This window comes from Dromaius novaehollandiae, chromosome 5, assembly GCF_036370855.1.
Source record: "Dromaius novaehollandiae isolate bDroNov1 chromosome 5, bDroNov1.hap1, whole genome shotgun sequence".
Lineage (NCBI taxonomy): Eukaryota > Metazoa > Chordata > Aves > Casuariiformes > Dromaiidae > Dromaius > Dromaius novaehollandiae.
This window is the reverse complement of record NC_088102.1, coordinates 6,394,964-6,417,433: the sequence shown is the minus strand read 5'-3', so window position 1 is coordinate 6,417,433 and position 22,470 is coordinate 6,394,964. Positions and strand designations below refer to the sequence as shown.

The window sequence follows — 22,470 nt, the reverse complement described above, 5'->3', positions numbered from 1 at the left end:
AATTTAACTTGCACAATATAATCCTAGTACTTTTTAATTACAAAAGTGCATAAGGGATTAGCCTGGAAGAACTGCTGAATATTGACAGTTTTCAACTATTTTTTTTTGGCAGTGAGAGTAGAGGAGGTAAATGGGTGGCCACCCATCCTCCAGAGAAGACATTAAGGTGGGGTGGGGAGAGAAATCTGTACTGTTGCTGATGAACAGCTTCTTGGTGGTTTTTATTTGAAGCCTGAACACCTGGTGTGTGTGTGTGGCCTGCAATATGTGAAGGTGAATTACTCCAACAGCTCTAAGTGCTAAGGGACAGGGCTGCAGGGAGAATGGAAAAAATGAGTCAGTGTGCCCTGAAGGCTCAACCAGATAATGAAGCCTGCAGTAATGACTCTAATGACCTGTGTGTGTCTCCAGGCTGCCAATGCTGAGGTCGTCTTCTACACACCTTGTCTGTAGGGTTGTCTATAGTGTAGACTTTCAGGAGCCTTCAGCTAGGAGAATGTGTCCTGTATGAAGCAGGAGGCGTGTCTTGTGATGGAAACAGTCAAACAGCTGTGTGGCCAGATGTATGCTGTAAGCCTTCTAATGTCTTGTGTTTAGCTGATTGGGCATGTACAGCAATGCCTTTCTAAAGAGGAAATGTATAGGAGCAGTGGGATACAAGTAAAGGCAAATCTATGTGCGAGAGACTCGTGACTGACTGTCCTGTGTGTAATGAGTAAACAAGAGGTCCCGAAGTGGGGCCTTGCCTGTGGCAGCCCACTGCTGTTGTGGGATGGCATATAACAAGCTCAGGGGCTGGAAGCCACCTGCCTGGAGGAAGGTGGCTGGGAGCAGGCTGCTGTCACTGCGTGGTGCTCCACCTGACCTGCGTTGCAAGAGATAGCGAAGGCTGCCAAGAGCTGGCTGTGAGCTGGCAGGATCACTGCTGGGCTACTGGTTCAGCACTCCTGGAAACTCTTGAAGCAGCACAGGAATTAAATACATAACTTTCTGGAAGTGCCTCCATGGTGCAGTGCAGCATAAACACTGTACTAATGCAGCAGTGCTACTTCCAGTACTGTCTGGGCTACAGCCTTTCTCAGTAGGGCCAAGGAGCCCATGCAGGGCATGATACTAACGCAGCTGCAAAGCTTCTAGTGTCTAGCTGTTTTGATGCTCTGTGGTTCTGCGTTGTGCCCTGTAGTGCCCCCCCTTCCCCTATGCACTTTGTTTCTTGTGCAAGTAGTTCAGTTCCGTTCTGTGTCTGTGCATGGACACAGAACAGATTTGCTGTAATGGGCTTGAGACTTCAGTCTGACTGATCAGCTGTTCACTCCCTGACAAACTGCATACACTACAGTCTGCGACATGACAAAGAACAAACTGGTTGATCCTTAGTATGTGTTTGCCTGCTGGGTAGGGCACTACCTTCCACTGCTTGCAGGGAGAGCTTGGCAAGGTCTGTCTTGGACTTCAGCATTACAATCTGTCTTTGGCTGGCATGAAACTTCAAATGGTTAGGAAGAATAAAATGAGATGTAGCTGGGATATAGGGATCCATTCCTAAGGGTAGGAGGAATCCACACAGAACTGACTGTAGACTAGCGTGTTTACAGCTTACCCATAATCATCAACTTAGTGCTTTAACTGGATATGCATAATCTGTTTTGGTTCCTTTTTTCCCTTTCTAGGTCTTGTGTTCTGGAATTTCTGCCCTGCAAACTTTGCACATCTCTTCTCAGCTATGAGTAAATTAATAGGATTTCACATCTGTGTGGTTGCCTGCAGCATTGTGCTCTTATCCTCCAGTCCGCCATGCCTTGCATCTCAGAAACTGGAGAAGAGGGACATGACAAAGCTCCAGCCTGGCCCATGGGCAGGGAATGGGGTAGAAGATGAAGGGACAAGCTTGTCAAACTTGAAAAATATCCTGGACCCCTCTGAGCAAACAGTCTCTGAAGAGCCATCTGGAGTGTCAAAGTCATCTGAGATGCCTTTAAGTGAAGCCTTCACTGCTGAAAGAGAAATACAGCCTGTGAGCCCAAGTCATGTCTTCTCAAGCAGTTGGAGCCTGGGTGTTTACACCCCTGCTGTAGCAGTGACTTCTACAGAAGAGAAGGAACTTGGTCCTGTGAAGTCAGAGAAGGAGCTGAATGAAAATGGTGAGCTCAAGGCCATGCTAACCACAGCTGTGACCACACTGAATCCTTCCATTGAGGAGGAATCTGTCAGTAGCCCTGTTAGCAAGACCACTGCAGAGGATAGTGCTGAAGTAGAGCATAGCTTTGCCAGCCTCCTCGCAACTGTCATGGAAAGCAGATTTGCTACAGCAGAGAAGGCAAAGAGTAGCTGGGGTTTCTCAACTGCATCCGAACTCCCCAGTGAGCAGATGCCCACTCTGCACCCCAGCACTCCAAATCTGGAAGTGACAAGTGACTATCCTGTCATCCCCACTCCCCAGCCTCCAAGTGTGGGCTCTGAAGCTTGGACACCAAGAGCAAATATGGGGAGCCCTCTGCAGATGCTGACTGCACCAGGATATGTTGCTGCAAAACCCCCTCTTGCATCTGCTGAGGCTTCCCTCCCTCTTGAAGCAGAAATGGATGGTAGGCAAGGAGAGCTGCCTGTCACAGCTAGCACTGTCACCATCCACCCAACTGTCTCTGTGCCACCTGACTGGGATGACACAAAACTAGGAAATATAAGTCAAGGGGGAAACATGCAGCATGAGGAGATGAGAGAGGGCCAAGTGGCAACAAAACCGTCTCAGACACCACAGGGGGATGTGGGGGAGGAAGAGGATGTGACAAGAGTGCTGCCATCCCCAGTATCTGCTCCACCAACTCCTGTGATTGCCAAGGAGAGCAACTGTACAGCTCTGGTGTCAGCGCAGGAGGAGGAAATGCCAGTATCTTTCACAGGCCACGATGATGTTTCTCTCACTGTGAACTTGACAGGAATGGACACATCTGATTTAAACTCTCTGGAAAATACAGACACAGTCACAGCAGAGGAGAGGAAAAGCACTGCTCTGTCATTGCCAGAGACCATTGCTGTGGTGACAGATACAAAATCTGATGTCCTTCCTACTCTGGGAAGCTCACTGGAAGGTAAAAACTTGCCTGTTAACAGGGTTTTTTTCCCCCCCTCCAAATGCAGATTTAAGAGGTGCTTCTGGGAATCTGTTCCCACTTTCAGGGGGATAAAGTGGACAAAGGTGGTCTTGATCTCTGCAGTAGAGGTCCTACCTCTACTGGGCTAGAAAAGGCTGTAAAGTTTTCTGCTTTGTTTAGGTAATAGCTCAAACAAATTGAACTCACAATCAGCTACTGCCCAGTGTTGGGCATTTCCATGTGCATGATGTGCCTGTGTATAGGCAGGCACACTCCTGTAAGCAGGTTCCTGTCTTAAATGAGGCAAACACACTTGCCTGTTCAATTCCTCATCACACTGAAAGAAGATGGTTTTCAGTAGCAAATAGCAGTGCTGAGACTGGAAAGGCAGTGGCAGTAGAGTCTGGGGATGAAGAATGTACTGAATTCCCAGCAGGAGAGACTTGATCCTATTTTAAAAACTTACTTGATTGACTTGATATTAAGCTGTGTGTGTCATATACTTCCAAAGTAGGGACTTCAGTTTTGGTGCTTATACAACAGTTAAGAATAGCTGTAGGCATTTTGTCTTGACCAGACAGATGCGAGTCTGCTTTGAATAGTCCTCTGGTGTTTCTCCACAGGCCAGGAAGGGAGCCTACTACTTGAAATCAAGTGCTTATAATACAGCCCCAGGTGTCCTTGGTACATGGGGTGCAAAAACCCAGAGGTGGAGATCTTACACCAGCTTAAACTGTGGTGTTATAGAGGGAGGGACTAATTGTCCTTTTATGGGCTGGATTAATTAGTATCTGGGTTCACCTGGCTTTCACCTGCTAGCTTCAGACACTTGCAGTCAGTGCAGAAGATGTAAAGATAAAGGATAGCTGGAAATGCTGGTTAAATCCAGGAATAGGTGAGCTGTACCAGTAGCCTGTGAGTGAGACTCAAATCTTGATTTACTCTGACCATACTTGTAGAGTCATGGAAGAAGATCTGTCCAGGGCTCTGTGCTGTCTTCGCTGTAGTAACAAAAGTTCCTGATGTCTGCTCACCCCAGAGCAAAACTGTGGCCAGGCTCTGACTGTGTTCCTGCAAGTGTGTGTACCACTAGACCGAAACCTTACTCTTAGTCTGCAGCAGGCTGTAGTGTTACCCCTGTACTGTGCTTACCTGCATCAATGGCACCTTTAGCCCACTGACTATTTCCCACTCTGTGTCTTAAAATATGGGGGAGGGAAAATAGAGAAGTCTTTCTGGGTAAGTGTTGGGCAATTACATGTTCCTAGGCTAACTAGGAGCACTAGGTGTGGTTAGTACTTCAGTGTACTAATTGCTAGACATCTTTAGTCATACTTCAGGATGCAGTGGGGAGAAAAGGACAGTTTTCCCTGCCCTGCATTCAAAAGGTCCCTCTTCTGTAAAACAAAAGAAGGAAAACTAATTGCATGCTCGTGCTGAAATTTAATTGACTAATTTATAGATTAATTTAAAACCACTTGACTTGTCAGCAGGTTCCCCCTCTGTTCTTCTGAGATGTTGGTGAAATAATCTTGCAGTAAGACTTGTGCAGTGAAAACAAATCCTTCTATGAAACCTCTCACTTAGCTCTGAGAGCTGATCACTAAAAGCCTGAGTCTGGCAGCCTTACTTGCTCTGAATGGTGCTTCACACAGCAGGTCTGCAATGCTGTAATCCCATGGCATTGCTCACCATGGGTCCACTTGTCCCCTGAGGAGCAACTAATCAAATGAAAGCAGCAGAATCAGTCCTCATTGCTGTTATGTGTTCTGTCATCTTTTATGTTGTACTCTTCTGACTTCACTTGGTTAGATCTACTACTTGTACTATGGCTCTGGAAATGCTAATGCATGGCATGATCAATTGTTCAAAAATCTGTTTGGCTACTGGCTGTACTGCGAGTTGGTGCTGACACATGTTCTTGCTGTAGGTGTTACTCAGGAGATGACGACAGCTCCCCAGGAGGCTGATGATACTCCATCAGTTGTGATGTTGGCACCTGTTGCTACCCAGGGAACTGGAGTGGCAAGCCTTCCTTGGGAGGAAAGTAGGAAGGATACCCAGATGCCAGCTGTTCCTAGTGCCACCCAGATGTTGACAGCAACTGACACTTCTTCCACAGCAAAATCTCCAGATGTTGAAGGTAGGGTTCTGCTTCAAGCTCTCTGCAGACTTATTTGATATAGGAGGTATGATGGTACATCCTAAACCAAAATCAGTGCTTGTATATTAAAGTCTTAACATACAGCATCCATATGCTAATGTGCATTTTTCTGACTTTTGAAGGCTGGCTCTAGCTCTGCTGCCACTGCTTTCTGCCCACACTGTTGGATTCATCATGTTGAAATATGTCAGCAGAGCATAATTTTTGCCCTAAAGGGCATTGGGGAGATCTCCAAAGTCTCATCTTTTAACAAGTTAGGTTTTAGCTGCAGACACTTAGCTGAGTTGTTGTTTATCAAATGAGAGCTGTGATTTCTGGAGCCAGAGGCAGTAGTCATGGACTGCTGGTGCTTGGTCCAAAGGAGCAAAAAGTTTCACTGGGATAGGATGTGGGATCACTGAGTATAAATTCTTGCAAGAATTTATCAAGCCCTTGAGCTTGGAGGCCTGCACAGATACCCACTTCACTTCAGCAGTGGTGAATTCTTGGCACACTCACTCCTTCAGTCACTTCCAGCAAGGATGTAGCTCATATAGAAACACTTAAAGCAGTCATGTCTGTTCAGCAACAGTTTACTGACTTTGTTTCACCTTGGCAGGTTCATGTAGGAGACTGTCCTCTTAATAGGAGTGTAGCAAGAGCTCCCTTAGCACAAGGCTAGCTTTGAGTGTGAGTGTATTTCTACAGCAGGTACCACTGTAATGGAACTGCTGCTGGGGAGCTTTCCTGGTGATTCCCATGCTGTATGGCATCAAAGGAAAGACTTCCATTTGCATCAGATCTCTTAGAGTAAGGTTGCTCTGTAGGGGGGAGAAGGCTTTTCCAATTGTTTCCGCTAATTAATTTGCTTCTGGGATTTAATTATAAATTCAGTCAACTTTTATTTCTGCAATAAACAGATCTGTCACTTGGTTCAGAACTTGATCAGTGTCTCAATGCTCTGATCTTGCTGTGGGGTGGTGACTAGCTGTCCTCAGCAATGGAAGTCAAAAGCTGGCTCTGCCCTCATTAAGAGGGACCTCCTGTGCTGGCTGTCCTGGAAGGAAAGCTTTTATTACAGCAATCACATCTTAAAAGATGCAGGAGTTTAATGGCTTCTTTCATTCCAAGTTAAGCTTTCATTAAGGAGTTCATTCTTTAAATGGTGGTTTTACTATTACTGTGCCAAACTGCTGCTTCCTATCTTCCGTAGACTTCACAGATGTGGTCCCAGTCACCAGTGAGGAGGCTGTTCCACCTCCTGGTGGTTTATCTGCTACCCAGTCTGGACAGACAGAGGAGCCATCCAGCGGAACTGTGGTGCTGGCGACTCCAGCATCAATGGCCTCTTCTGTCAGGAGGACAGCTCTTCCATCTGTGAGGAAGATCAGTACGGCTGTAACCTACGGGCTGGACCGGCTGGAGTCGGAAGGTACCGGTTATCCCAAGGCTAAAAGGCAGGCAGTTTGATGTGGAGTGGTACGCTTGCCTTGGCAGTGTGAACTTACCAAATGGTCTGTTCTTAGCACACAGCTATGTGCATGTATTGTGGTTAATAAAGATGCTGGATGACCTGTCCCCTTCCAGGGGATATAGAGAACTAGCAGTGAAAAATGTCCTGGAGGATGCTTAAATTCAAGTGGGTGTCACGGGAGGGACAGGCTCTTCCTGGAACAGCAGGCAGCAGCGGTGCTGTCACTGCAGTGGAGTCTGGCTCTGTGCCCCTGTACCTGCTGGTGTGTGAATCCATTGCAGAGCCTCTGTACCAGCTGGACAAACATGGGAACACGTTCAGACATCTGGAAAGCCCTTGTCATCCTACTGCTGAACTCCTCACCCCAAACAATGCAGGGGGGTGTTCAGCATGAGCTGGCTGCCTCCATGTGCAGCTGGTGCAACACCTTGCCAGAACAAGTGCTGTCCTATTGTCACTTCCCATGTGACAATGCTGGGGGAGGCAAAGGATGCATCCCCTTTGGCATGCTCTTCCAACTTGGTGCTGCTTGTTGAGCCACTCTCTTACCTTGCAGCCTGGGTTCCCTTTTTCTGTTAAACTGCTTTTGCCCACTGCCAGTCTTAGTCTCTGTTCCCAGGCTGTTAGTCTCCAGATAGCACAGATAGCTAATAATCAGTGATGCCACTTCTGCCTGGGCAGACCTCCATCAGGAGAGGCCTAGGTGAAGTAGATGCTCCTCTGGAGTTGGTATGTAGCTCTGATTCAATACCTCTCCAGCTCACTCAACTCTCCTGCAGAGAATTGCTTCACTCCTGCCTCTTGTTCTTTCTCTTACTTAAGCATTTCCATGCTTGCCTGTCCAGCCGTGATTTTTGTACTCTAGTGGCTGGGCTGCCCCCACTTGTCAGGGGTTAATCTTTCTGCCTGTTTTGCTCCTCTTCCTTTATCTTCACCTTCTCTTGCTTTTGTATTTTACTGCAAAGGTTGGCAGCCCTCCAGGGGTGGCATGCCAGATGGTATTTTTCCTTTTGATTAGAGGTGGGGTGCCATAGACAACAGCTAATCAGCATCTTTTCTCTGTTTGAAGCAATAACTGTAACTCCTGTGAAGTTTAGAGGTCAGCAGAAGCTGGGAACTCTCACTGTGTGAGGTGGTGCAGCTCCTGCCTGTTGTCAGGCCTGCTGCACACTTAAACCTGCCATAAGCTCTTGGCCACATGCTCCAGCACACACCTTGTCCTGACAAATCCTGCCTGCATCTAGCAGTGCAAGGATGTGGTGCTGATGGTGGGGGAGTGGTGAAGTGGGGGGAGGGAGCAAGGGTGTAGGGTGGGAAAATGATCTCTTGTGTTGGGCAATAAGGTCTCTGCTTAGCAAGAAGGGTATATGATACAGGAGACTGAGCTTGAGCTGCTTCTGGGTCCTCTGGGATCTCCTTTAGAGACCTGGTTTTCTGTACCAGAAGATAAGAGGGATTTTTATTTGAATTGAGCATTGGCTTTTCTCCCTAGTTAATGAGGCTTTCTGCATAGGGATTTAAAAGACATGTCCTTCTGCTCTGACATAAGACCACTGTAATTTTTTGGAGTTCCTATGTAATTCTCTTATGTAACCACAGGCCTGTCTCTTCTGGTCCTGAATATGCCTTGAGCTCCTTAAAGGGCAGATGCAGGCTGTAGCAAGGAGCAGGTTTCCTTAATGGTGATTCTTAGCTGAAAGGCTGTGGGTTTCTTGGCTCTGGTATGTGGCTCTGCAGGTGCCTGTTATCCAAGGGCCATGGTGCTGTGGTGTGCCATGTTCCTTTTGGCAACAGCTCTTGTGATCTAAATATCTTCTGATCAACTCGGACTTACTAGAATGGGGAGCCAGAATCTACCCAAGTGTGAGGAGTTGCCAGTGCCACCAATCCACATATTATAAAATGGGGCAAATATCACTTGGGGGATGAGCTTTCTGCCTGGAGATATTACTGCCCCAATTAAGCTCAGAGGAAACTTTCAAGCAGCAACTCAGCTTTCTAATATCTTTCTCTGCCTAATGGCAGTCAGGGGTACCTTACTGCCATAGTGGAGTGACCCTTAAAAGTCAGGTTGCCATTTCTCCCCCCCGCACCCTCCCAAAGTTACAGCATCTAGTGTTCAATTTCTCTGCCAAAATGTCTAGATACTGCCAGGAAAGCTCTCCCAAGCATCTTGTCTCTATGAAGAAACTCACTGTGAAGGCTACACTGAGCTCTAGTCCAGGGTGCCCAAGCTCTTGGAGAAAGCCAGGTTTGATATCATGGTGTTGTGGGTGGACTGTGGAGTCTCTAATCGTGCCTCTCTGCAGGGAGGTTGTGCCTTGCTGACCAGTGAGGGAAATGCAGGGAGCTGAGTGGCATCAGCTGGTCCCCACTGCTTTGCTTGGGGCTTGCTGACTTGCCTCATGGAGGGCCTGGCTCATCATTAAGTATAAACTCCTGCTGTTCAGTTAGCTCTGTTTCTTGGGGACCATCTGTGCCAGACTGCCTGCAGTTAATTGCATCAGTATATTCACCTGCCTTGCTTGGATGCAAAACTGTTTTTTAAAAAAATCAAATTGCACAGACAAACATGAGATGCTTTGAATGTCTCTCTAGACAAGCTTATCCTCATCTCTAGTGGACTCTGGAGAGATTAGCTGAGTAACCTGAGTATCTTCCTACATTGGCTCTGCAGTGAGGCTGGTTCTGCTTGCCCTTCCTAGCCAGAAAAATCCTATAAAGGGATTATAGGATATGGGAACAGGACACAGCAGAGGACTAGGCTCAGTTGTCTGGGACAAGTATATTGTTCATGTCCAGAATTTAGGTGTCTCTTTTGCAAACTTGTTTAATGCTGCAGCTTTCTCTGTAGAGCTTCTGGGGGTCCAAATGTATGTAATAACCTAGTTCAGTTTGCCTACCCAGCACCATCATGTGAGTCTCTTATGTGCTCTTTAAAAGGAATAATCTTCCTCTTAGAATAGGAATTCCTTTGCCATAACATGAGCTATGGCAGTGTGGTCAGAGATGCTCCTTGGACATGGCTGAATCTGGCAGATACAACTTCCTGAAGTGACATGTAGCCTGTTGCATCCCCTCTTCCACAAGATCCCAGCAGTGTCCTTGGTTGAAAGCTAGTAGAGTGCAGGAGTCACTGTCTCCCCTCAGCTATTACTCAAGCAACTTCTACCACTTTCTTTCATACAGGAAGCAATCCAGGGGCACACTGAGGATAAATAGAAGGTAGATTAGTGCATGTCCTGTAGGGACCTTGGAAGGTCACATTGACTGCTAATCTTAAGTGTCTATTATCGCAGAGCTAGCCTGCTGCTGGTAGTGATGCTTAGCCCCTAACATCACAGCTTGGGTCAAAAACCAATTCAAGGCAAACAGCTTGCAGCACTGTTGCTGGTGGCTGTTGGTGAGGCTGGGTCTGTATCTGTCAGTGCATACTCGGGGTTTGGCTCTCTGCATGAGACCACCCTGCCTGGACAGCAAAAACCCAATTTATACAGCTAGAAGTTGGAAGTGATGATTATGGAGTGAGTTACATAGGGTAGAGAACAGGAAGTTATCTCTGCATTCATGAAACGATGCTGAGACTTACCCCTTTGGTGTGCAGGCCAGATGCCAGTGCTGGGTTACCTTCCCAGGCTGCCTGGATGCAGCAGTAACAGCAGCTTGTTGGTGTACCTGTTTGAACCCACTAGTCATAGAAGCCCTTCAGCTGTTGGACCCCCACTTGCTGCCCTTGCTGTATTCAAGCTTACCAAGAAAAGCAATAGAAGCTCAATGTTATCCACTTACTGCAGCTAAGTAAGCCCTAATTTGCCCCCTTCAGCATTAACTTGAGATTTGGAAACTTCACTGATTTGGGGGATGGAGGGAAGAACACATTCAGGTTCTTGCTGCTCTCCCATAGGGATTTTTGTGATCCACTGGTGTAGGCTGCAGTATGAGCTCCTCTTCTCCTGAGCTGGTGTGGGCTACCCAGAATGGGGTGTTAGTGACAAGGAGGGGAGGTCTGTCTGTGGCCTCTCCTAATGGTTTTTAGCCAGTTGAACTTAATCCATTACAACAGTCTCTCCTTAAGGAAAGAAGACTGAAGGTAGCTTAAAAAGAGAAGGGTCTTCTCATGCATTGATATCCCTGCAGATTAATGGTCCTGTCCCACTTTTTCATGCACCCCTTAAACAAACAAACAAAAAAGCACCCTTCTGCAGTAACATGCAAGCCCTATGGCTGGTTTGGGGTGAGCCATTTCTGCTCTTTCCTGCACTATTGCTGGGGCAGGTTGCTTAGGTAGTTTCAGCTTTTTTATAGGCTGCTGGGTGTGGAAGATGCTCTACCTGCTGAATGGTGTCAGCAACAGGCAATGTCCCTGTGAATGGGCAGCTTAAATCAAGCTGCTCAAGAGGGTGATCTGAGAGCCATGTAGCTCTTGAATTTGGAGTGTTCCTGGTTAATCAGGCTGGCTCCCAACATGCAGCTGGTTAAAGCTTTGTCTCTAGGGCAGAGGAATAATGCAGGAGTTGAGAAGGAACATCAGGATAGAGCCAAGGGCTGTGTTGTAGAGTGTGTGTCTGGTTAAGTGTGGATATAGGTTGTTACTACTCAGTCTTGACTTGCAGCTAAACTTCTGACTAAAGATTGTGTTTTACTTAGGTTCTCACAGCAACAGAAATATTGAACAGTTCCTACCACAGTTGAAGACTGGTATGAAAATGCAAGGAGCAAGGTTGGGTCTGTTGTATAGTGCCTTTTACTCTGATAGCAGGGTGAGCTAGTTTCAGATGGAGGAACTGCTCTTGGGTGGTGGGAGAACTGTATTTCTGGGTACTATAACATATGTTCAGCCAAAACAGTTCTGGAACAGCTTTAGCAGCTTCTTAACCCAAGTGAGAAACCACTGCAGTCAGTTGCAGGATTCTGCATCATCTGGTTTGCATCTGAGTGTCAGGTATCTGCTGCGTAGGACAGCACAATGTTGTTTCCAGGACTCTGCCCAGGTAGCTGGTATTTCCCTGCATAATGCTGCAGTCAGCTGTGGAGAAGGCGATCAGCTATACCCAGGGCTGGAGCTGTCTTCAGGATCAACAAATTTAGTGTTTTGCTGTACTAGGGCACCTCATCACTGAATCCTGGCTGCAGACTTAAAACAGTTTTGCTATATCTACTCTCTTAAAAGCTGTTCAAGAACAGCATTGGTCTGAGGCTTTAAATTTTCCAACCCTAAAATGTTAATGATATTTTAGTGATACCTATTTGGTCTCTGGGTTTAAACAGTTTCTGTTACCCTCTGCTCTGACTTGGGTACTCATGTTTCTTCTTCCAGAGTACCAATGGAAGGAAACTGTAGCTTAACTGATCTTCCCTGCCTACTTTAGCAGTCTTGTGCTCCACTTTGATTTCATCCTCCTTGTACACAGGTATCTGAGCTGTGTGTAATATTTAAGGTCTTGGAGTGTAGGATGTGACAATCTTTCAAAAAAAAAAAAAAAAACTTCAGAGCATGTAGCACTTGATCCATTTAAAAAATAACCCTTCAAACTCATTTTCCACTCTTCTGAGCTGTGTCACAGCTCAGGGAACTTTCTATTTTTTTGAAGTGAAGAGCATATATTACTGAAAATCAGGGCCCTGAGTGAGACTGCTATTTGGATTCTGATCGTATGGATTAAGATCTGCCTCATTAAATCTCTACAACCCTATTAAAAATTTAAATGAGGTTGCAGGGGTGTAAACAAGAAGGACACTTAGCCCAGCATGGTTAACTAGTCCAATACTATAATTCCTCACTAGCTCTTTGGATGTCAGCTAAATTGGCAGGAATTAGAGGATTTAAAACAGAGCACATGCAAAATGAATTAATAATTAAATGTTCTTGGTACACACTTTCTATTGCTCTGTTTACTGCTGCCATTGTGAAATGGAACCTGCCATCCCTCTGATATAGCTCGACCTCTGTTTTACATAGCAGATGTTAGTACATCCCTGTTTCTCTCTCCTGTAGCAGGTCCCTGTCCTAGGAACTTCCTGGTGAAAAGGAACTGGAAAAGCTGGGTGACTGAACATTGCATCAAAACCAAGGCTTCTTGTGTCTTTTCCCAAAGTAATGCTTGACTGAAGACAACATCTCTGCTGCTAAATCTGGTGGCAACTTGTTTTGTTTCATGCAATCCATGTGAGAGTTGAGGAGGGAGGCGTGTGGAAGGTAATGAAACCTCTAATGGTTTGAGGACTCTTAGGTGAAGTGCTAGGAGAGGGTGCTAGACTAATTAAAAGATGGATAAGAGGAGTCAAACTCCTGCTGTGTGCAGCAGCATGCTGAGCTCAGCCTTGTTGGCGCTTTCCTGCAAAGGGAGGCAGAATGGGCTCCAGCCATCCTGCTCGGCAACAGATGCGCTAGCAGCTCTGATAAGGAATTTTGTATTCAGTTTAATTCTAAGTGGCTGAGTATGCCAAGCAAACAAGGTGCACTCTAGGGCTTTCTATCTCAAATACTGTATCTGATGTTCTTTATGGTCTTTAATAGCCACTGCTGTAAGAATTGCCAGGAGCTGTTTAAAGCATCGTTGCACTGTCTGTCCCAATTGCTGGGGAATTCAGGCAGAGGTGAGCAGCACAGCTGTTCTGCTTCTTTCCTCTTCTGCAGAGAGAAGAACTTCTTGAAGTTACTTGAAGTTCTTTCAGATGTTTGTCTAAACACTTGATCTCTACTGTTTGGCCTCCAGCAGGTTAGATGGCCCTTTTTAGTCTGATGTACTCTGGTTGCTGTTCTGGCCAGACTATTCTTGCATCTTTGTAACCGATGTCTCATTTGTCCAAAAAATTAGTTCACTTAGCTACAACACTAAAGTGGTTTTTTTCCTGTGCTTAGCTTCTAGCTTATACCAAGTAGAACTCCTGCAGTTGCTGTTGAAGGGTGATTGGACTGCTAGTGATGTTTTTTCTAATGGAAACTTTTTTAATTCCTCCACCCCTCTTGGGGGGGGGGGGGGGAATGAGGAATTCAGATAAGCAGGGATGTGGCAGTTTCTTCTGGAGGCTCTGCGAGGAGCATTTCTCTCCTGAACTGCTGATGTCTGGAGTCCCTCAGTATGTGGAGGATAGCATTGTTCATATGGCTTCTCTGGAGAGCTTTGGGCATCAGGAGCAGGGCAAACCATGCTGCAAACTGGTTTAGGTCTTCCTAAAGCTCTGGAGCACTGGCTTCTTGCCTGTGATTATTACCAGATGATGTGTTTTTTTAAATAAAAAAGCTGTCCCCACATAGTGGGGAGGAGGTCTCAGTGTGCTTCCTCCTGGCCAATATCAACTCTCCAGACCATGTGGGAGCAAGGACAGGCCAGCATGGATGTCTTCATGAAAATATGTGAGGGAGAAGCAATATCCTTTACCAAGGACAGTAAAGGCTGTAAGAATTGGATCAAGGGTTTATAAAGAAGTATGAGCTCTAACTAGAAATGAGTTGGGTAGGCTTGCCCTCATCCTCCCTTCTGGTACCTAATAGGACTCGGGCTGACTTTGGTACCTTGGAGACTGTTGCCCATGATAACAGGTCCACTCCTTAATCTCTGATCTCTGCAGTGGATCTGTGCTGGTTGTGTTGATGGGCTCCCCTGGGAAATGAGACTTAAATGGTTTTTCAACTCCTGGGCTGCTAGTTGTTCCTTTCCCAGGAAGTATGGTTGAATTAGAGACTCCTGGAGAGACACCATCCAACAGCTCTTTTGCAGGAGAAAATGGAATTAGTCTCAAAGAGATTGTTTGTGTCTGTTTTTCAGTGATGGAAAAGGGCTGTGGGAACCTGATAGGGTTGTTTGTAAACATCTGAAAGCAATTTGTTTGAGAAGTAAAATCTGTATCTGTCTTCCTCTGCCCTGTTCCCTTACAGGTTGTATTATGGCATTAGAATCTGCCCAGATTTAACTAATGTGATAAATAGAGATGACAAGAAGAGGTGATTTTGTATTGGCTGGTTCGACAACTGTGGACCTCAGATTAGAGTTGTTCTGCAGCAAACCTGTGGCATATACAGTATTGACTACAGCAAGTTAGCTCACTCTGTCCTAAACTTTATCATGTCCCTGTCCTTCTCTTCACATCCCCCCCCCCCCACCCTCCCGGCCAATAGCCTTGCATTGCTAAACCTACTCCTTTTCACTGTCTTTAGCCTGGCTCAGTGTGAAAGCAATTTGGTGATGAATGCTGCTGGAAATGTAGCTCTTCAGAATGAGTGTTTCTGATCCTCGATACTGAAGCAGACCCATGTGTCCCTGCTGGAGTATTTTTGCCTTTTTCAAAAGCTCTTCAGTGTGTCTGATCCCCTGTGATCAGAGATGAGCTGGGATTGAAAAAGAAAGTGTGAATCCCCTCAGATTTTGGGGGGAGGGGGGGAAGTAGGTTAGGATCAGAATCCAAATGTCTATTTTTACTGTTTTGCTAATGTCTTAGAGCCCTCTGCTGGAGAGTAATTTCTACAAAGTTTCTTTTTTTTGGCAAGCAGAGATTGAAAACTTCCTGAAGCTCAAGAGAAAAAACAAACAAACCTCAGCTCTGCTATCGAGAGTGTTTTTTCCTGTCCTAGACACAACAAGGATTTTCCCTCTTTGCTATGGGAAAGCTCTGGACTCTTAACTTCACTTTCTCCTGAAAGTGGTAGTGGTAGGCAGTACCATGCTCTGAGTGACAGTACTTTTTAGATGATGGTCGTGTTAAAAGGTTGGATGAGCTGCTAGGGATATATTAAATGAGCACTGGTTAGTTGTTCTCAACCCCATCCAGATGATGAGTTATTCCTAATGCTCCCTTTCCTCCATCTCTGTGTGACAGGCCAGGTGCTGAATACCCCTGATGAAAGGCCATGTGTGTTTGGCTTGTGATCTAGAGCAAAGCATGTAAGGCTACATGTACAGATCCCAGGAAGCTTAACATGAGCATAGTTGGCTTAAATGATCATTAAGGCAGCCTTACCCTGAGGACTTTACATACTTTCTGCTCCCCATGCTAGCTTGGGTATGTCTGCCTAACATACTTGGCTTGCTCACTGCCAGAAAGCTGTCTGGGCAAGGCTGGAGCCTATCTACTTTCCTATCAGCCATCTCCTTCCAAGCTGGATTCTGTCACAAGCAATTACTCTTCTGGCAGCATTTTGGAAATGTCAGATGGTGATGTTACTGAGTAAATCATGTAGAAGAAACAGATTAATAATAGAAGAGACTGGTCCTAGAAAGGCCTTTCTCTCTTGACAAGCAGCTCTGATAGTAAAAGCAATACAGAAAACCATGCTGACAACACTGGACTTGCACTGGGAGAAAACAGTTGGCAGAGACTTCTTTTTCTGGCAAGAGAAGGTAGTCCTAGAACCCCTATCCTTAATCCTATCCTTACTTACGCACCTCTGCTACCTATACTGTGTGTCTATACACATGACGCAAGGCCTAATGCTACAGTATGGTGTGAAGTAGATGAGGGTAGAAGGAGATAAGCTAGAGTCTGTGGGGTGCGTGGTGTGCTGGGATAAAGTACTTTAGCCTGCACCAACTGCTCTTTTTCCTGTGACTGCCCCAGCATGCACAGGGGCAAAAGAAGTTGCCTTCTTAAAGTGTCAGGCCCATGTGAGGATGGGTGCTAGCTTCTGAACCCTGGTGCAGCATCCTTGGAAGAGGGTGGGACTGATTTCACATCATTCCCATCCTCATGCTACAGCTGAGCTGTGGTGATGACTAATGATGCTTGACTGTTCCTGTAGTTTGCTCTATCCAGGGCTGCCAGCTTGGCTGGCTCAGCCACTATCTTGTCTACAGCTGTGATTTAACATGAGTCCCCTTGCTCTGTAGTGCAGCAAGACTGCAAGCAGAGGGAAGAGCAGTAGCTTTGACCACAGCATTGCCCAAAGCAACAGTGCTGTGATTTGCCTCTTGAGTGGGGAGTTTAGTGTCTGTGGGGCTGATGCACAGACCAAAGCAGACCCTGTGTCCCCTGGTGTGCTTTAGCCAGCCAGCACTTGAAAGGCAGCATTTCAGTTGCTGTGTCTCTGTGCTCCCTAGCTCACCGTGCAGGTGGCCTGTGTCTATCAGCTCTGTGGCTTTCTCCTTTCATTCCCTGGCACACTGTGCAGGAAGCGTGCAGGAGGTGGAAGCAGGGACAGGTGACCCAGGAGGAATATAGAGACACTGCCAAGCATGCAGGGATGGTGCTAGGAGAGATAAAGCCCACCTAGAGTTGAAACTGTCAAGGGATGTAAAAGGCAACATGGAAAGTTTCTATAAGGACCTGAGCTGCAAAAGGGTGGCTAGGGAAAACATGGACCTGCTACTAAATGAGGCAGGAGCCCTAGTGACAAAAGACACCAAAAAGGCAGTGGTACTGAATGCTGACTTTGCCTGTCTTCACTGGTAGGCCTGGCCTTCAGGAATCCTAAGCCTTTGAGACCAGAGGGAAAGTCTGGAGGAGGATCAGATTAGGGAACACTTAAACTAGGTGCACACAAGTCTGTGGTTCCTGAGGACTGGAAGAGAGGAACTGTCACTTCTGTCTTCAAGAAGGGCAAGCAGAAGGGACCAGGGAACTATAGGCCAGTCAGCCTCAGCTCCATCCCTGGCAAGGTGATGGGGCAGCTAATCCTGGATACCATTTCCAGACATGTGAAGGACAAGAAGGTTATTGGGAGTAGTCAGTATGGTTTTACAGAGGGGAAATGATGCTTAGCCAACCTGATAGCCTTCTGTGATGAGATGACTGGCTTGGGGGATGAGAGGAGAGCAGTGGATGTTGTCTAGATTGACTTTAGTAAGGCTTTTGACACTGTCTCCCATAATACCCTCTAGACAAGCTGAAGAAGTAGGGGCTAGATAAGTGGTCAATGAGGTAGATTGAAAACTGGCTGAACTGCTGGGCTCAGAGGGTTGTGATCAGAGGCACAAAGTCCAGCCAGAGGCTAGTCACCAGCACTGTCCCCCAGCAACTGATACTGGGGCCAGTACTGTTTAACATCTTCATTAATGACCTGGATGACAGGGCTGAATGCACCTTCAGCAAGCTTGCAGATGACACACAACTGGCAGGAGTGGCTGATACGCTTGGGGGCTGTGCTGCTGTTCCAAGAGACCTTGACAGGCTGGAGAATTGGGTAGAGAGGAACCCCATGAAGTTCAGCAAAGTCCTTCCCCTGGGGAATAATAACCACAGGTACCAGTACAGACTGGGGCTGCCCAGCTAGACAGCTCCTTTGTGGAGGAGGACCTGGGGCTCCTGGTCGACACCAAATTGAACATGGCCCAGCAGTGCACTTGTGGCAAAGGCGGCCAGTGGGTATCCAAGGCTGCATTGAGGTGTATTGCCAGCAGGTCAAGGGAGGTGATCCTTCCCCTCTACTCAGCACTGGTGAGGCCACATCTGGAGTACTGAGTCCAGTTTTGGACTCACCAATAGAGAAATGGACATACTGCAGCAAGTCCAATGAAGGGCTACAAAAATGATTAAGGGACTGGAGCATGTCATATGATGGGAGGTTGAGAGAGCTGGGACTGTTTACCCTGGAGAAGAAAAGGCTCAGGATCTTATCAATGTTTATAAATATCTGGGGAGGGTAGCAAGAGCATGGGGCCAGACTCTTCTCAGTCATAGCCAGCAATAGGATGAGAGACAGTAGGCACAAACTGAAACACTGGAAGTTCCATATGAACACAAGAAAGTGCTTCTTTACTGTGAGGGTGACTGAGCGCTGGAACAGGTTGCCCAGAGAGGTGGTGGAGTCTTTATTCTTGGAGACATTCAAAACCTAGCTGAGCATGGTCCTGGGCAGTGTACTCTAGGTGACCCTGCTTGAGCAGGGAGGTTGGAGTAGATGTTCTCCAGAGGTCCCTTCCAACCCCAATGATTCTGTGGTGTACTAGATCTCTTTTAGCTCTGTGTGCAGTGGTCACTTCAGTTTGCAGGAGGTCTTGCTCAGAGCTTGGACAGGGTGGGACATGGCATGCTCCACCTCCCTGAGAAGTCATGTGAACAGTGTGCTCACCACTGGAAACCAATTAGCATTGGCTGCTGATTAATCACAACTTACTTGGCACTCATCAGATGCCCTTAAGCATTCAGATCCTACAGTGCTAGGCACTGTATAAAATCACAGCTTGAGACTATACTGAAGCATAATGAAGCTTTGCCTTACTGTCTAGGTATTGTTGTCCCTTCAGTTTGGTGCCAGGAAAGGTGGAGAGGGAAAGGATAGAGAATGAGAACAGCAGGTTTGTCCTGCAACATTTTTCTTAGTGGGTTTTTTGGTGTTTTTTTCTTAGTTTATTTGAATTCACTTTATGACTATAAATGAATCTTTCACCTTCTAATGAAAGAGTCTTGTGGCTCACGGTGTAGCAAGGAATTTTTCTGCTTTAAACTTGATAAATGATGGTTTCCTAAATCATCTGAGGAGTAAAAACATTAGCAAATGTTAATGGGAAAATGTCTAAAAATAGAAATACCCTTCTACAGTGAAGGTCCCTTTAACTGAAAACAGAGGGCCAAGCTTCCTGCCCCTGTGTAACTCCATTGACTTCAGCAGGGTTATGATAACAGTGGATCTAGTTCTAGCTTGTTATATGGCCCTGTACCAAGAAAACCTTCTTCAATGCCTTTGCAGTCAGTCTGTAGCATGTTCCTGAAGGCCGTGTCTCTGCTACTCAAGGTTAAGGCTGTGCATGCAGGCACGATGCCTAGCACCTTGCTATTACTGCTCGCCCAAAGCTTGGGCTTACAGCCACCACACTGTGCTAATGACACTGCTAGTAATTCAGATCTCCTTCTGCTTGGAGTGAGCGTGGTTTTCTGCAGCTGTGTGAAGGCCTTATAAAAGTGTGAAGCTGGCCTGAAACCATCCGTGGAGAATGGGCTGATGCCACTCTGTGTTGGCAGGAGGAAGAACTGGCCCTATGATCCCCTTCCTATGGATGGTCCATATGGCTAAAGTCCATCTTTGCTGTTGATTGGTGAGAGCCTTCACCATCTCCCTGCAGTGAACGTGGGCTGGGGCTCTTACTCATGGGATGCTGCCTGTCCCTGAACTGCTTCACAGACTTGCTGATTGCAGGCTTGTGCTGGGCCAGGGAAGCACTTTAGGAAGAAGATGTGAAGTGGTCTCATTTCTCTCCACTGTGCCCCAAAAGTTGTCACAGAGATGTACATTTTTATGGCAAAAACTTTTTTGAAGCAAGCGTGGGGAGTTTTTTGCTATGCTGAAATAGCAAATCTCATGCCATGGTTGCAGCAGTGTTGCTAATGGATCAGTCTAGAGCCCCACCATAAGACTCGGCCATTGCATTTTCTGGTGACTATTAATAAAGTTGGGAAGCCTCAAACTCTGCTGAAAATCTTTTTTGTTATTTTATCTCTGACTCAGTTTCTTGGTGCTCTTCTATAGCTTCTCTAAATCTGAAGATTTGAATGCCTGTTAAAAGGTTGTGTTAAGTCCTTAAAAACTAAAGTCTTTGTGACACATGAATTGGGACTCTCATTTGGGGGGGGGATTTATGCTGCTTACATCTTTCTTAGCCTGTACTGCTGTCACAGCAGTTTTAAGTTTCTTGATTTTTTTTTTTCCCCCTTCCTGCTTAAATAAAAGCAGAGCCCACTTTACAGAATCCAGTGCATTTTTAGTCTGTCAAAGAGATTCAGATTTTGAATTTCTTACACTCAGGAGACTAATTCTAACCCCAGCTGCTCATGCATTGCCCTTACCACAGTAGAAAATGTGAATGCCTGCTTGCATTGCAAGTGTTGCAGTGCTAAAGTCTCCTGGTGTTACAGCAAGGGGGGATAGGATACCATCTCTCCAGGGGCTTGTTAGATCCACATTAAACATGACAAATAAGGGTTAGAATTTGGTGCATGTAAATAAAATAATTCTATAAGCTGGGATGCAACACCATGGAGATCTACAGAGTAAGGACAGCACACAGCAGAAATTGAGTACTGTTGCCTATGTTTTGTATGTGTTTGCTTCAGCAAGCAAGGTGATGCTTGGGATCACTGTCAGACTTTCAGAAGTGCTCATATGGCTGTTGTCTAGAGGAGTGCCTGATTTGGATAGATTGATGTCTATGGCTGAGAACACTTGGAACTTGCATTTTCCTGGCTGGAGACTAGTGCCTTGACCATGAGGCACTAGTGTTTTTTGTACGTTTATCTTGTTTCTTTTGCAAGATGAACCTCTGCCAAAACTTACAGCATATATGTATGTGCTGTGCAAAAGAATTCATAGAGGGCTGCAAATATGTGAGAAAATCTGGACACATTGTTAGTCTGCTGGGCTTTGTGGTCTCCATCCTTGCAGCTTTTGGTCTCTTATGCGTCTTTTCTTTGACGCTGGCGCTGAGGCCTCTGAAGGGCCAAACAGTGCCGATTTTGAAGGGGAAATGCAATTTTACTGGGATGCGAGGCACAAACCTTAAGCTTGAGGTTGGGCCACGTGGTGTTTGCCTCATTGTCCATCCTGGGGGACTCCCAGGTCAGAGGCACAAGCAGTCCAGCTCTGCCAGGCTCCTGGGAATCCAAGGGCTGTGAAGTTTGTGGTTTTTGGAAGTGTAACTTCCTCCTTGCATCCACCAAGTGGTGCTCTGCGCTGCTCTGGCTCCACATCTTGCAGTAAGACAAGCTGTTTGCGTGATGGGAGAGAGGGTTAAAAAGCTGCTTTTAGACATGTGAATGTATAGAGGGCCGAGAGACAAGGGTCGAGAACCGTCCGTCCTCTTGCAGTGACTGTGCTGTAAGGGCCGCGTTATTCTGGTCTCTGCGCCGCGGCTGCATGATGATTGATGCAGCTTGGCGATTCTCCAACGCGATAAGCACGTCTGGGCGCTTTCCCTCAGGGCGTTCAGCCTGGCTGCCTTCTGGAGTTTGGAGGTATCTGCTGGCTGGCTGCTTTGCCAAAAGTAGGTCCCTGTCTGGGGTCTGTGATTTGGCTTGCTAAAATCATGAGAGGCTTCTAAAACCCCTTGTCCCAAACTTGTTCTTTCTGATGTAAACTCTGATCCCTGTTTTCTCTGGGCTGCTTTTTCACCTAGTCTGTCTAGGAAAAAAATCTCTAGTCAGGCTCCTGTTCTTGTTTGGTAGTTGTTTATTGTCTTTGCTATTAAAGTTTAGAAATCTTCGGTTTATAGCTGTGTTGCTCCCAGCAGAGGGAGAAGATCTACCTTACCTTGTCTTTGCAGGCTTCCTGCGAGTGCTCTCCAGGTGCCGTTCTCAGGTTTACAGAGGCTGTGTATTTTACCTGAACACACACAGTTTAATAGGGAAAATTTTTATGTAGATTTGAAAGGATGGGTACAGCAACTGCCTATAAAGCGTAATAGGTATTTAAGTGGCTAACTATGTCCCTGTATGCTCCATTAGATGCTCTGTGTGGTGTGATTGTTTGCAGGGGTGATCACTCGCTTCCAGCTACTGCAAGACGAGCTATAGCAGGATGCTGCAGCTAAACCCGAATAGCAGCTCGTTTGTATAAAGTGCAGGGCGAAAACTGAAGGATGGCAGAGTGGAATTGCCTTGTCTGGTGAGCTGGAAAAAACCTGCAATATTTTAGAGCAAATCTTTGAATTAGAATTAAAGAAATGTAGCATCCTGTAGCAGGAGAGAGAAGAGTGAAGCAGCGGCCGAAGAGGATAACCACGCAACTGCTAAGGTGTGGCTTGCTTTATTTGCGATAGGTAGGATGCATCCGTCCTCTCGGGTGTCTTCCCTGAGCTACTCCCATCTTATTGTCATGCCTGTAACGTATATGAGGT

General features: G+C 46.4%; 1 protein-coding gene across 2 annotated transcripts in view; it reads left to right on the top strand.

Annotated features, from left to right (window-relative positions):
• Positions 1 to 22,470, top strand: part of ARMH4 (armadillo like helical domain containing 4) — a 76,367-nt gene that overhangs the window by 3,991 nt on the left and 49,906 nt on the right. For both annotated transcript variants that reach the window (XM_064511892.1, XM_026100031.2), the window contains exons 2-4: positions 1,671 to 3,089; positions 5,023 to 5,235; positions 6,449 to 6,667. In XM_064511892.1, the coding sequence (XP_064367962.1) occupies positions 1,724 to 3,089; positions 5,023 to 5,235; positions 6,449 to 6,667 (1,798 nt within the window). In that variant the 5' untranslated portion in view covers positions 1,671 to 1,723. The remainder of the gene's footprint in view (positions 1 to 1,670; positions 3,090 to 5,022; positions 5,236 to 6,448; positions 6,668 to 22,470) is intronic.